General features: G+C 38.9%; 1 protein-coding gene across 6 annotated transcripts in view; it reads left to right on the plus strand.

The window, feature by feature from the left end:
- SCAF4 (SR-related CTD associated factor 4) overlaps nucleotides 1-15,258 on the plus strand; it is a 116,725-nt gene that overhangs the window by 89,887 nt on the left and 11,580 nt on the right. For 4 of the 6 annotated variants that reach the window (XM_043993027.1, XM_043993026.1, XM_043993030.1 and 1 more), the window contains 3 exons: nucleotides 6,765-6,927; nucleotides 8,614-8,700; nucleotides 8,859-9,032. In XM_043993027.1, coding sequence (XP_043848962.1) covers nucleotides 6,765-6,927; nucleotides 8,614-8,700; nucleotides 8,859-9,032 — 424 coding nt within the window. The remainder of the gene's footprint in view (nucleotides 1-6,764; nucleotides 6,928-8,613; nucleotides 8,701-8,858; nucleotides 9,033-15,258) is intronic. The other 2 variants (XM_043993029.1, XM_043993028.1) reach the window with 1 other exon arrangement.

Raw genomic sequence — 15,258 nt, forward strand, 5'->3', positions numbered from 1 at the left:
AGAGGAAAAATTAGGTAAAGAGATGAAAGCAGAAAGCAAAGGAAGAAAATTACGAAAAGACAATCAGCAGTTTAAAGAGGAACAAAAAATGTTGAAGAAAGTAACACCTTAAAAAATAGAATTTTTGCCTAATGGTAAAAGAGACATAAAAGTTCACTTCAGGAGAACTCCTTGGAAACCAGAATTGGCCAAATTGAAAAAGAGGTACAAAATCTCACTGAGAAAACAATTCCTTAAAAATTAGAATTGGTCAAGTGGAAGCTAATGACTCCGTGAGACATCAAGAAACAAAACAGAATCAAAATAATGAAAAAATAAATGGAAGTGTGAAATATCTATTGTAAAAACAACTGACCTAGAAAATAGATCAAGAAGAGATAATTAGAAAATTATTGAATTACCTGAAAACCATGGTCAAAAAAGAGCCAAGACATCATAGTTCAATAAATTGTCAAGGAATACTGCCCTGATATCCTTGAAGCAGATGATAAAATACACGTTGAAAGAACCCACCAAATTCCAAAGTTCTTAGGTCAAACATACAATAGTACAAAACAACTAGGAACAAACCATTCAAAAATTGTGGAGCCACACAGGATTTAAAAGTTACCATGTTAAAGGAGAAGAGGGCTGAGAAAGCAAAAGAACTGCAATTACAACTAAGAATCCTCTACCCCACAAAACTCAATATAATCCATCAACAGAAAAAATCTACAGTGGTACCTCAGTACTTGTAAATTAGTTCCAGAAGGCACAATGAGTGGAGAAAGCAAGTACCAAATTAATTTTTCCCATAAGTAATAATGTAAATTGAAATAATCTGTTTCTGAACCCCAGAAATTTCACATTATACTTGACAAGTTATAAATGGATGAGGTGTTTTTCTTTTAAAAAAATGACAAAAGCCAACTTTTAAAAACTGGGTTGTCTCATTTCTCTAGCCCCCAAGTTCCCTCTCTCTATCCTCTCATCACCTCACCCATCTTCCACACATGCACACCCCATGCCCCCAGCCACAAAGACATCATACAGGGGGACCTCAAACCAGAATTAAGTACAGATATCCATTTCCTTCAGGGAATGGGGTAGGCTTGTGTATGCTGGACTGTCTAAAATAATGAGCACCTCTAACAATGTTTTGCCTGGGGGAAAGGATAAAGCATGTACCCCACCCCCACACAGGCACCCAACACACCCAGTCTGCTGCTCCCTTTCTTGGGAAGGCTGAAACGGCTCAAAGGAAGCAAAGAAGCCTTTTTTTCAGAGGTGGTGGTGGGCAGCAGCAGCTGCAAAAAGGAGAAGGAGGGTTTCAGATAATTCCCTGGGTGGCTGATAGCAACCTGGGCTGTATCTATTGGCTCTTGTTTGTCCTCAGGGAAAGTGGAACCTTGACTGGCTAGACCACTCATTTTGTGACCCTTCCCCACTTTTCCCTCCACCCCCAACTTCTAGGCTTTGCTTTGCTCCTGACACCAGCTCACCACCCTGGTTCTTGTTTGGGCTCTGCCAACCCTGTTTCCTCTGGGATAGCATCTCCTTGAGCCTAATTGGGCTCCACTTTCAATCCAACATTTTATTAATTTTCACACACTAAAAAGACACCAACAGAAATCCCATGCTCCTCAGGCAACAAAAGGGCTATAACCAATGTACTTCAGGGATGGATGAGAGATTTTAACCATGGCATTTGACTAGTCAGAAGTCCTTGTCTCCAACAGTATGGAGTAAACTCAATTTTCCCATAGTGATTCAGTGAACATCTAAAGTGAAAAGGGTCGGGTATGTTGAGGAGCAAATCCAAGCCCAGGGGGGAAAGGAGAGGATGATTATATTCCTGGGTTTTGGTGTTATAATCATGACTTTTCCTCGATCTGGGAAAATGAAAAAAAAGTACAAGAAAATACACAGCAAAATATGTGGGATTCTGCACTGAGTGCAAGCCACTGTGAAACTAACACGGCGATCTTTGTTTCATCCAGAGAGAAGGGATGTGGGGTGGCATCTTGACTAATAAAGGTTTTAGCAAGTGCGACGAGTGCTGAGCAAGCATCAAGGGCTGAAGCATATTTTTCTCGTCGAAATGCATCCAATACCGAATTTGGCAGAGTTTAGAAGCCAGTAAGTGCCAAGGTTTGACTGTATATTTAATGAAATAAACAACTTCAGGAATTCCTGATGAAAAGACCAGAGCTGAAACATGCAAAGGTAAACATGTAAGAGAAATCATAAGGGATTCAATAAGGTTAAACTGTTTACCTTTCTATATGGGAAGATGAAACAAAGATTAGAACCTTTACCATTATTGGGGCAGTTAGATCGATTCTACATAGACAGGGTTAGGGCAGCTGGGTGGCACAGTGGATAGAACACTGGCACTGAAGTTGGGAGGACCTGAATTCAAATCTTACCTTGGACACTTACTAGCTGTGTGACCCTGGACAAGTCATTTAACCCCAATTGCCTTAAACATCCAGGGCCATCTCCAGTTGTCCTGGTATATATCTTGCCACTGGACCTAGGTGGCTGTGGAGGAGAGAATGAGATTGATGACCTTGCGTGGCCCTCCCTCATTTAAATCCAATTCAGTGTAAGTCATAACATCACCCTGATGTCATGGTCCTCTTCAGAATGAAGGACAAACAACAGCATAGAGTGTAGAAATGAGTAGATTATGTTGGGATGGTATAAAGGGTGGGGTAGGTGAGAAAGAGGGCTGCCCTTAGAGAAGGACTGGAGGGGAGGAAGAATGGGGGAAATTATCTCTCATAAAAGAGGCATGCAAGGAAGAGCTTTTACAGTGGAAGGGGAAATGACCCGGGGTGGGGGGAATGTTGGGGGAGTAAGGGAACCCTTGAATCTCACATCTAAATTGGTTCAAAAGGGGAAAATATAAATACATGCTCGGTTGATAAAAGAAGTGATTGTTAGATCATGATTAAAAATGATTGTTAAAAAAATTTACATATAACTGGAAAATATTGGACAAAATAAAAATAATTTTTAAAAAAGAAAAGAAAGGGACAGCTAGGTGGCGCAGTGGACAGAGCACCGGCCCTGGAGTCAGGAGTACCTGAGTTCAAATCCGGCCTCAGACGCTTAACACTTACTAGCTGTGTGACCCTGGGCAAGTCACTTAACCCCAATTGCCTCACTAAAAATAAAAAAAGAAATTAAAAAGAAAAGAAAATCCATCAGAGTGAATACTGATAGGGAAATCCAGAAAATGTCACAGTGAATTTTTAGTTCAGGAATAGCATGCCTTCCTCATGTTCATGACCTGAAATTTCATCTGGGAGATTGATTCAACTTTGATAATCAAGCACCCTCAGTTGCCTCTCCCCTCTGTTTGGAGGGCTGGAGGCTAGAACAGTTAACTTTCCCAAGGTTCCAACTAACTTCATTTGCCATTATCCAATTTGCTTGTTTTCAACTGTATGAACATTATGCCCCAGCACTGGGTAGTGCCCCTCTCCTTTTCAGCTTCCTTCTGCGTGTTGTCGTCCCTACATAGATTGTTAGTTCCTTGAAAGCAGGATTGTCCTTTTTCTTATTTGTGTCCTGGGACATAACAGGCACTTAATAAGTTACTGACTCACTTTGTCTTGCCCATACCAACACAGGGAGGTAGACAGGACTATGGCAAGGAGCATGTGGCTTGTGGACCACTCCAGCATTCAGTGTACCAGGGCAAGACAAGATCCCAGACGTATATCAGGGCTTCCACCAGAACCATACAGAAGCACTGGGACAAGTATAGTCATGAAGTAGTAGTAGCTTTGTTGCCCAGTTCCAGATCCCAGATGCATGATGGAGTGAAAAGGGTACTTGTGCTAAGGAGTGGCATTCCCAGGTAAAGAGTTCTTGGGTGTCATAGCAAGAATGGAGTATGTTCAGAATCCTGCAGCTGCAGCAGTTTGACTCAGAACCTAAGCTCAGAGCAGGGTCTCATTCCCAGAATCTAGGTCAGGCTGGTGAGGAATAACCATGGCATTATTCCTAGACCAAACAAGAGCCTTCAATTCTGCCATTTAGAACCAACAGAGCTTTCTAGCTAGCTGATAGCTGGAAATCAACTCTTGCTCAGATTCAAATCCAGGTCAGGAACTTACAGAGGTTAGAGTAGGGGTGCAGCAATGAGATTTTGAACTGGATCTTGGGCACACTAAAAGCTTTCGAGATGAGTTGCCGAAAGAACACAACACTCAATAATACCCCTCAAAAAAACAGCAACAGAGCCAGCCCAGACCTTCCCTCCAGAAGTGTGGCAAGTTTGAAGTCAAGAAGTAGGCTGGAAGAACAGGCAGACAAAAAAAAGACCTCCATCATAATATGATGGCAGGGACCCTCAAAACACAAACAGAAGAGAATGACTCCAAAACAGAGCTTGGGCACAACTCAGCTAGATCTAATTCCTGTGTGTCATACCTTGAAGGGATGAAGCAAGAATTTTAAAAGTTAAAAAAATTTTACAAGTGGAATGAAAGTGCTTGTGGGGAAAAACATTAGAAAAGAAATAAGAACTATGGAAGAAAGAATTGGAAAGGGAATTAATTAGCATGTTGACAGAAGAGATATGTAAAGAACCTTGTCCAAGCAACAAACTCCACAAAAATTAGAATGGGGCAAAAAAAGTAATGGCTCCATGAGATAAATACTAAAATAAAGTTAAAAAAAAAACACCTGGGAAAATAGATATAAGGTATCTTCATAGCGAAAAACAGCTGACTTGAAAAATAGATCAAGGTGCAAAAATTTTAAGAATGAGTAGACTATCTAAAAATGCTCTGACCAAAAAAAGGGCCTAGAAATTATATTTCAATTAAACAGATCTCTTAGAACCAGAGCATAAAGCAGAAACAGAACCTATCATTCATTTCCTAAAAGAAATCTCATAATACCAGAGCTTCTGAATCAAAGAAAAAAATACTGCAGACAGCCAGAAAGAACTGAAGCATCAAGAAGCCATAGTCAATATTATGCATGATGGAGCAGTCACCAGGATAAAGAATTGGAGAACTTGGCATATATTCCAGAAGTCAAAGGATATGAGCTTTCAGTCAAGAATAACTTACCCAGAAAAACTGAGTATGGTATTAGGGATGGAGGATGTGTACAGAAAAGAACTTTAATAAAATAAAAGATTTTCAAGCATTCCTGATGAAAAGATCAGAGCTTCAGCAAAATTTTGAAGTTCAAACAGGATCAAAACAAAAATAAATGTGAATGAAAAACGATAAAGCACTAACCACAGTTAAGCTCCTTAAATTCAAATATGGGGAGGTAATAACCTTATGGTAATAAGGGTCCATAGAGGAAATCCAATTAGACCTGGCCTAGGGGTTCTGTTATGGCTTCATGATCTTGAGAAAAGAATGGTTAGAAGAAGAATATACTAGAGGGGGGAGAGGGAAGTGAAAGGAACATTATGGGAAATTATGTCACATAATCAAGGTGTACAAGTAGAAATTCAAACAAAAGTGGGGGAGGGACCTCCCAACAACACTTAAGCTTCACTCATATCCGAATTGATCAAAAGAAAGAATACACACACACACACACATCACTCAAAAGGTGTGGGGGGGGGGGCGGAATTAGCAAGACTAAGGGAGTCCTAAGCAAAATAAACTAAGGATATATAAAAACATGGCTCTTTGTGAGGTAGCAAAGAGGAATCTGAGGAGATGGAATGGATGGACAAGTTATGGTGAATAAATATGATGGCATACTATTGTGCTTAACTCTTTAATGACAAGTCAGGATAGAAGTGAGTGACAGGATTCAGAATGGGACACTTTTTTAAGATGATCTCAATATGAAAGTTTTATTATATGTTAACGTGTTTCATTTTTCTGTGTTCTCAGTTGGAGAACGGTGGTTAGGGTATAAGGTATAAACAAGCATATCCTTGTTTAAAACAAATAAAATAATGAATGAATAGACTCATTTCATTCTGTTATACAAAGCCTTCTGATAAATTTAAAGTATGTGGACTATTTTAAAAATTAAGGTACTTGTCATATCAAACAGGCTTTTGCTTACTGTTATACAAAATATTTTTTTATTGACTTTAGAATATTTGTTTTGAAAAATCAGCAGTACCATTTTGTAGACTTAATCATTTTTAATTCCATTCATTCTCAATCTTAACATGGAATTTTATCATGTTGCTATAAAGGAGAGTAAAAGCAAATATGAAGACATAATAAATACTTGCACCTTTCCTTTTTTTTTGGTGAGGCAATTGGGGTTAAGTGACTTTCCTAGGGTCACACAGCTAATAAGTGTCAAGTGTCTGAGGTCGGATTTGAACTCAGGTCATGCTGACTCCAGGGCCAGTGCTCTATCCATTGCACCACCTAGCTACCCCATACCTTTCTTTTCTATGCAAAATAAACCTGATAAAAAATGGATTTATTTTTAAATAACAGTGCTTAAAGAGTCTCTACAGGCACAGTGGATAAAGCACTGGCCCTGGATTCAGCAGTACCTGAGTTCAAATCCGGCCTCAGACACTTGACACTTAATAGCTGTGTGACCCTGGGCAAGTCACTTAACCCCCATTGCCCCGTCCCACCCCACCCCCCCAAGAGTCTATACAGATTAAATTGAACCTGACACCATAAACTGGAAATACCAACTCTTTTTAGTAGTATTGATTTGTGTTTTATTATTCATGTTATGTTATACCATGTTTATACATACATTTACCTGTATCACGTATGATTATTATATCTATAAAATCTTCCTTTTGTCTCCCTTTTTAGGTCCCACCACATCAACCAGGTCCTCCAGTAGTTGGTACACTCCAGCCACCTACTTTCACACCACCTTTAGGAATTCCCCCACCTGGTTTTGGTCATGGAGTTCCTCCCCCTCCTCCACCACCATTTTTACGCCCAGGATTCAACCCAATGCATTTACCACCAGGTATTGCTGATTCATTTAAGAAAATATTGCTAATTTAGAACATTTTATTATATCTTATAGTGGTACTCAATCAGGGGTTACAGGCAGTGTTGTTGTGAACAGAGTATTAGAATTAGAATCTCAGCTCAGCTATATTTCTTTGGTACTTCAAGATCTCATTGATGTGAATACTCCTTATGCCAACATAGATTGAAATCTTTTTGTTTTCTGATCCTGTTTGATTTTTGTCATTGTCTTTCCACCACTTTTCCACCAAGGATCTGCCCAATGTAGTGATCCTCTGGATCATTTAGTAGTTTGTGATTTTTATAGATCTTGTAGATGTTGTGATATTGTGTATTTTATTGTAGATATTGTGATATTTAGAACTTGGGATATTCATTTCCCTAGCCTTTTTCTTTCTTTTTTTTTTTTTAAGTCATAAATTTTCCCAATATCTTTCACACCATTTCTGGTGGTGTTGGTAAAATGTTCCAACATAATTAGACCAATTATTCATCTCTCCCTTATAATTTACATTACTATTTTGATAATTTTGGAATTGTATGGCCTTCATAGTCTTATTGCTTCTATGGAGTGAGGGGTTTTAGTTTCAGGGAACAGATTGGGGTTGTTGAAATTGCTTTATAATTCCAAAATTCAGTGTAGCATGAACAACTTTTATTCATCAGTTCTGGCCCTACTTCATTGTTCATCTTCTGTGCCCGGCCAAGATAACTGTGCTAATAGGCCAACTCAAAGGGCCAACTATTAACTCTTATCTGCTCATCTTGTCTGCCTATTCCTTTTTTAGTGCCTTCTTAAAGTGGGGCACTGCTTCCAGGCAGCACTGTCCCAAGCTTCAGGGGGTCCAAGGTGGTATGATTTAAGGAGTTGCTCTTCAACCAGGAAACAAAATTTTTTGTTTTGCTGGGTTGATAGCTCTGTTGAGCCTGTGCCCCTCCCCCACCTGGGCCCACCACTCAAGATTGCTTCCTGGTTCCCACCAGCTAGGGTAGAACAAGCGAATTCTCCCTCAGCACCATCAAAGAGCCCTGTAGTCTCCCCCTGCCCAACCGCTCGACTTTCTTACCAGACAGTGAGCTAGAAGACGTTGGTGCTGCAGCTGATTCAGAGGCTCTGGGGGTAAATTTCTCTGGTGCAGCCTGGGGCTGGATCAGTGTTGGCGTGAGCTGGGTCTGAGCAGCCAGCCTGGGGGTAGATCTGTGTCGGCACAACCGTGGGGTTGGCCTCCACTCCCACCCTGGTACAGCAAACCCCTCCTGCTCAACTAATAAGCCGTCTTTGGCTGGAAAATGGTCTCAGCCAGTCCTTTTGTGGGTTCTGCTGCTCCAGGAATTGTCTTACAGCATTTTTTGGAGTGATTGTGTTAGGAGCTCTGAGCACTTACAAAGCCTTTCTTCTGCTATCTTGGCTCCGCCCCCCCCCAACTGTTAACTCTATAGTATAACAATATATATATATTTTGTTCATTTTGTTTTACTTATGCAGATTTTAGGTTAATCTCCCTTGATTAAATATGCATTTTACTTTGGGGGCACTATAGTATTTTGAGACTTGATGCACTCCTACAAATAGGAGCAGCTGTAACAGATCTTATTATCTATAACGATTTAGACTCAGTGCAGGATATTTTCCATAGTTTTACTATGAAGTATTAATTGTGATTATTTTTCTTTTTTCTAGGTTTTCTTCCTCCTGGACCCCCACCTCCCATAACACCACCAGTGTCTATTCCTCCTCCCCATACACCACCAATAACCATCCCAAATTGTGAGCATTTTTTCCCTTTATTTTGTGTGTGAGTGAGTGAGAGAGAGGGAGAGAGTGAAAGAGACAACAGAGGGCATATAGGACGTCAAGGTATTTTATCAAATAAAAAGGGGAACCAGTTATTCAGCTTTACATGTCAATATGATTATATTCCTTAGCTACTATCGCTGGTATAAATGAAGACACTACAAAAGACTTATCTATTGGAAATCCCATTCCAACAGTGGTTTCTGGGGCTAGAGGAAATGCCGAATCTGGTGACAGTGTGAAAATGTATGGATCTGCTGTTCCACCTGCTGCACCTCCAGTTACCCAACCTGTTTCACTTCTTGGTGAGTTAATTTTTTGTATGTTCTTCTAATTGGGTTTTTCAGAGAAGAAATAATTGAAAACTAATACCTTTATATAGCTGTGAAAATGACAGTGTTTCATAAAGCAGAAAATCCTCCTGCTTACAAAAATAATGAAATTATTTTGATTAAATTATTTTTGTAATCCACTTGAGAGTTCCCTTTTCATTAGCCAATATGAATTCTTACTCTTCACTAAGAAATGTCTTTTATTAGCCTGAGGAAAGAAATTAAGGTTCTTTGTCTTGGGTGAAGTACCAGTCTTACCAATTATACCAATATTTAGGGGCAGCTAGGTGGCTCAGTGGACAAAGCACCAGTCCTGGATTCAGGAGGACCTGAGTTCAAATCTGGCCTCAGACACTTGACACTTACTAGCTGTGTGACCCTGGGCAAGTCACTTAACCCCCACTGCCCCACCCAAAACAAAACAAAAAACAACAAAAAAAAAGAATCTACAAAGACTTATTATACCAATATTTAGATTGGCCATTATTTTTGCAGCATTAGTCATAATGATTGGTACAGAATTAGGCATTGACATAACCTCATCTATCCTAAGATTATATGAAACATACTTTTTGTTATATACATTATGGTTAAGCTATATGAATATGAAATTTTTACTAGTGAGTTATACAGATAATCAGACTTTTCATCTTAAATTATTTTTGTGCTGGTTGTTATGAATTAAAATTGGTGAAAGATTCATTTTTATTATGGAAAATGATCCTGTTACATTTATGTCTTTACAAGACATAAATGTTGATTAAATATAGCCACAATTTAGCTGTGCTAATGGGGAGACTAATATGATGAATAATCCAAAAGAGTTATTTATATTCAGTCATTACACACACACACACCTCTCCCAAAGTCTGATATTTTGCTTAAGGACACCTGTTGACCAGTTCATAGGGGAATACAATATACAGTTAAGGAGGTAGGAACAACATAGTTCAGCATAGTATTAATAATTCGCCAACAGTTAATGCTTCACTGAATTCTTCTTCTTATGTATATTTTTTAAAAGATGGCTAACATGCCTTATTTTATTTAAAAATTAATTTTTTATTTTTCTCAATCATATGTAAAGATTTTTTTTGCGTTCCAAATTTTTTTTCTCCCACCCTCCCTTCTCTCCCCTCCTGAGACCAGTAAGCAGTTTGATAAAGGTTACACATTACAATCACGTTAAACATATTTCCACATTAATCAGAACAAAAGGGAAAAAAACTGCAAGAAAGAATAAACAAAAACAATGACAAAAAAGCAACCACAAATTTGAAAATAGTATGCTTCAGTCTGTATTCAGATTCCTTAGTTCTTTTTCTTATTGTGAAGAGCATTTTCCACCATAAGTCTTTTGGCATTGTCTTAGATCATTGTATTGCTGAGAAGGGTTAAGTCTACCACAGTTGATCATCACAAAACGTTGATACTGTGTACAATGTTCTCTTGGTTCTGCTCATTTCACTCAGCATCAATTCATGTAAGTCTTTCCAGGTTTTTCTGAAATTCATCTGCTTATCATTCCTTACAGCCCTCATACCACAACTTGTTTAGGCATTCCCCAATTGATGGGCATCCCCATAATTTCCAATTCTTTGCTACCACAAAAAGAGCAGTTATAAATATTTTTGTGTATGTGGGTCCTTTTCCCTTTTTTATGATCTCTTTGGGATATAGACTTAGTAGTAGTATTTCTGGCTCAAAGGGTATGCACAGTTTTAAAGCCTTTTGTAACATGCCTTATTTTAAAAGGTGAAAAAAAGCACTGGCCTTAGATTCTTCTTGTCTCAGGTAAATCCCATAGGTATCTCAAACCAAACCATCTTAGTTCTATTCACATTGATTCAAATCATACCTGACTCAAGTATCTCTTTTCTCAAATCCATCCTCTATACTACTTCCAGAGTGGTATTTCTAAAGCATAGTTTTTATGGTGCTCCAAATACATCCCTTGTTTGTAATACCAAATATAAACTCTTCTGTTTGAAAGTTAAAGTTCTTTTTAACCTAGAGCCAACCTACCTATTTAGGCTTATTGCATATTACTCTTCTTCACTTTGAGATCCAGCTGAAGTGGACTTCTTGCATGCCTTACATATGACATTCCATTTCCTGTTTCCATGCCTAGAGTGCTCTACCTCATCACTTCAGTTCAGCTCAAATACCACTATATGTGTCCTTTCCTGATCCCCCAGCCACTTGTGCTGCTCTCTCCTACCCTGCAAAATTCCTTGCATACTTATACCTGTTTCTCTAAAATGTAAGCCCCTGAAGGGCACCTGTTTTGTTTGTCTTTGTATCTCCAGTGCTGAGTGCACTGCCTTGCAGATAATACAAACTTAATAATGCTTGCTTCATTGATTTATAGGAAAATTTGATGGTTAATTTTTCCATATTACAGTAACCTGCAAAATTTGGACAAATTTTTTTTATTACAAAGACTGTAAACAGTATAAATAAGCAATTTTTCCTATTTTTGTCCCATTGATGTGTGGAATATTCTGAATCACAAAACCTAAATCTGCTTTATAAATCTGAATAGCTTCCTATGGATTTTAACAATGTTTCTTATTTGGTATTTTTAGTTACTAAAGGGCTTGAAATCTCATTGCTTAAGGTAATACAAGCAGTCTGCCTACTTAAATGGAATAGCTGCCAGAGCCTGACCGGGTAGTTCAGTGACCACAGGACCCTTTAAGCTCTTGTTGTATATCTTTTCTCCAGTTCTTTGTCAAACTCTGAAAAAGTTGCAGACACAGTACCTCTTATTCTCTCCTTTCTCTTCTCAGTCCTTTGTACTTTCACAAAATTATGACTATTGTTCCCCTGAAACTGCTTTCTCTAAAGTGACCCTTGATCTCTTAATTTACCAAATCTGATAATCTTTCTCAGTCATCATCCTTCTCAATCTTTCTGTTGTATTTAACACTGTATTTAACTCTCTTCTCTTAGATACTTTCTCCTCTCTAGGTTTTCATGACACAACTCTCTCTAAAAGGGGTCTCCTCCTCCTTTTCTAACTAATCTTCAATTTCCTTTGCTAGCTGGCTTCTCCACATCTTACCCCAGCTATGGGTATTTCTCAAGGTTTTTGTCTTTGGCTCCTTTTCTCTTTATACTCTCTTGGTTACCTCATCAGCTTCTATGGGTGTAGCTCATATCTGTGCATAATACTCCTAGATCTACATATCTAGCCTCAGCATATCCTTAGAGCTTTAGTCACAGATCATCAGTTGTCCAGCATGCATTTTTAAATTGGTATTCCAGAGACATCTTAAACTCAATATATATAACTCTCCCCTCTGCCAAACTTTTCCCTATTTTTGTCAAAGACACTATCATCCTTAAAGCTTCCCATTTGTGTAACTTTGGCATTATCCTTGACTCCTCACCATATCCAATCAGTTACCAAATCTTCTCCTTTCCGATTTCATAGTATCTCTAACTTATAGTTCCTCTTCAGTCACACAGCTCTGTTAATCATTAACTTCTTGCTTATATTTTTGCAGTAGCCTCCTTATTACCCTGCCTCATCTCATATTATTTCAATGATTTCAGAGTAATTTTCCATAAACACAGATCTGATCATGTGATTTCCCCCATTCAACAAACTCCCTTGGCTTCCTATTGAGGGAAATTAATAGAAAGCTAAAGAATAAAAAGAAAAAAAAGAAGACATTCAACTTTAAATTAAAACAGTTCCAATCTCACCTATTTAAACAAGTTATTGATTTCAAAAAATAAGATGGTCAAATGAAAAGATATCAACTGTTTTAAAGTAATTGTACATAAAAATGTAACCAACCTTCATTGATTGAAACAGGAGACCAAAAGAACCTTAAAAGCTCTTTTCCTAGTCTGAACAAACAAGCAAAAAAAAACCCATGCAACCTGGCCCAGTTCTATATCAAGTCTCATTGAATGTTATTCTCCTTCCTGCACTCTTGTGAACCAGCCAAATTGGCCTTCATGCTCTTCCTCATACAGAACCTTTCACCTCCCATCTCCATACTTTTGTTCTGTCTGCCACCTCATATTCCTGGAATGAGGAGGCTCCCTTCTCACTTATGCCTCAGAGTCCCTCTCTTCCTTTAAGATGCAGCTCAAGCACCATCATCTTCATGAAGCCTTTCCTGAGCACCTCCATTGCTATTATCCTGCCTATGTATATAAATAAAATTCATGTGAATACTGTATGTATTTTCATATGTATTTCTCTCTCCCACTAGAATTGTAAGGATTGTTTTGTTCTTTCTGTTTGTATCCCCAGTGCCTAATATAGTCTCTGGTATACTGTAACCATTTAATAAATACTTGTTGATTGATTCTTTTCCTTTCTACTACTTGGGATTTCCTTTTCTTTCTTTTTACTGACTCACTGAACTTCAGTGGTAGGACTGATGAGAATAAACCCAGTTTACTGTGCTTTTCTTCTGAAATGCAGATTGATCTAAACTTTAACTGTTTTTCTACCCATACTCATTAATATCTACAGTTTTTCCAAATAGGAACTAAGAAAAAAGAAGGAAAGAAGAATATATATTTCATTTGCTACTAGCATTAAAAATTCTTAGGAAACCTCAAAAGGACTCCTTCAGAGATAAATAAAAAAGAACCTGTGAGATTCGTTACTGTGTGGACAAGGGAGGAAAGAAACCATGCTCAAAAGCAGTAGGTAGTAGCTTTGAAGGAGACAGACAGGCCTTCTCTTCACCTTATGGAATCGATCCTTGCTAACTATACCCTTTTCCCCTCAAAGTCATTCTCTTCTATCCTTTAAATACTTTACCGTGCTGGATGGAGCCTTTGTCACATCACATGGAGCCACCACCAGTGGTTTGGTACTGGGACAGTCCCGGTTCCCACAACCAGTGGTAAGGAGAGAAGTGTTCTTGAAATGCTATGGTGGAACTCAGTAATGTTTAAGTTTGCTGTAATAACATGTACCCAGTTACTAAGCAAATTTAACCTCTGTGAGCCTCATTTTCCTCAACTATAAAATTTCATCCCTCCTATAACTTAGCATGTGGTCTTCAAGAATTGCTGCTGAAAAAATTTGTCATCTTAAACCCAAGTTTATAATAAGTCTATCTGAATTTAGCTGATTAGTCATCAGCTAACAGTCCTTACCTACATCTAGCTTTGGAGACCATATATCTTCATAGTACCTACCAAAGCCTACCCTACCCTGGCTTCACCTTTGAGAATCCACATCACATGCAGGCAACAGTGAAGCACTGGAGTGGGGCTTGAGTGGATAGTTGTTTGTTTGGTTTTTTAAAGGATTATTTCTGTTATTGTAGAGTGCTGTGTAAATGTGAAATTGTAATAGTAAGGATATAATACTGTGACAATTCATAATTCATTCCTTAGTATTGCAGGGGCTTCTAACCTTGTTTGTGTTATGGACCCCTTTGATAGTCTGGTGAAGCCTATAGACTCCTCCTTAGATAAATGTTTTTAAATGCATAAAATATATAGCATTACAAAGTAAATCAGTTAGTGAAATACAATTATCAAAATATTTTTAAAAACAAGTTAGGGGCAGCTAGGTGGCGCAGTGGATAGAGCACCGGCCCTGGAGTCAGGAGTACCTGAGTTCAAATCTGGCCTCAGACACTTAACACTTACTAGCTGTGTGACCCTGGGCAAGTCACTTAACCCCAATTGCCTCACTAAAAACAAAACAAAACTAAACAAAAAACAAGTTTATAGATCCCAGGTTAAGAATCCCTGGTCTTGGGGCAGCTTTGTGGCACAGTGGATAGAGCACCATCCCTGGAGTCAGGAGGATCCGGCCTCAGACACTTGACACTTACTAGCTGTGTGACCCTGGGCAAGTCACTTAACCCCATTTGCCTCACCCAACAAAAGAGGAATCCCTGGTCTAGTAGTAGTAGGCCTCCATCAGTCCCTGACAACCATGGATCAGCGCCTTGAAGAGCCACAGACCACAGTGCGGCTGTGTGTTGTATCTGCCCCATGAGGAGTAGCTGGAGTGTCCTCTCCAGGGTGCTGACCTGGGCAGATCAATATGGAAAACAAACTGTTGCCCATGCAGCAGGTTTTCCCTCTCCTCAACATTGGTGGATCCAAAGGAGAGGCAGAGCCAGTACAGTTTGGCACCAGGAGTTGCCAAAGGGATGTGACGTCCAACATCCAACTGCCTAAGGGACTCAGAGGTTAACTCCGGAAG

This window comes from Dromiciops gliroides, chromosome 3 (assembly GCF_019393635.1).
Source record: "Dromiciops gliroides isolate mDroGli1 chromosome 3, mDroGli1.pri, whole genome shotgun sequence".
Taxonomy (NCBI): Eukaryota; Metazoa; Chordata; class Mammalia; order Microbiotheria; family Microbiotheriidae; genus Dromiciops; species Dromiciops gliroides.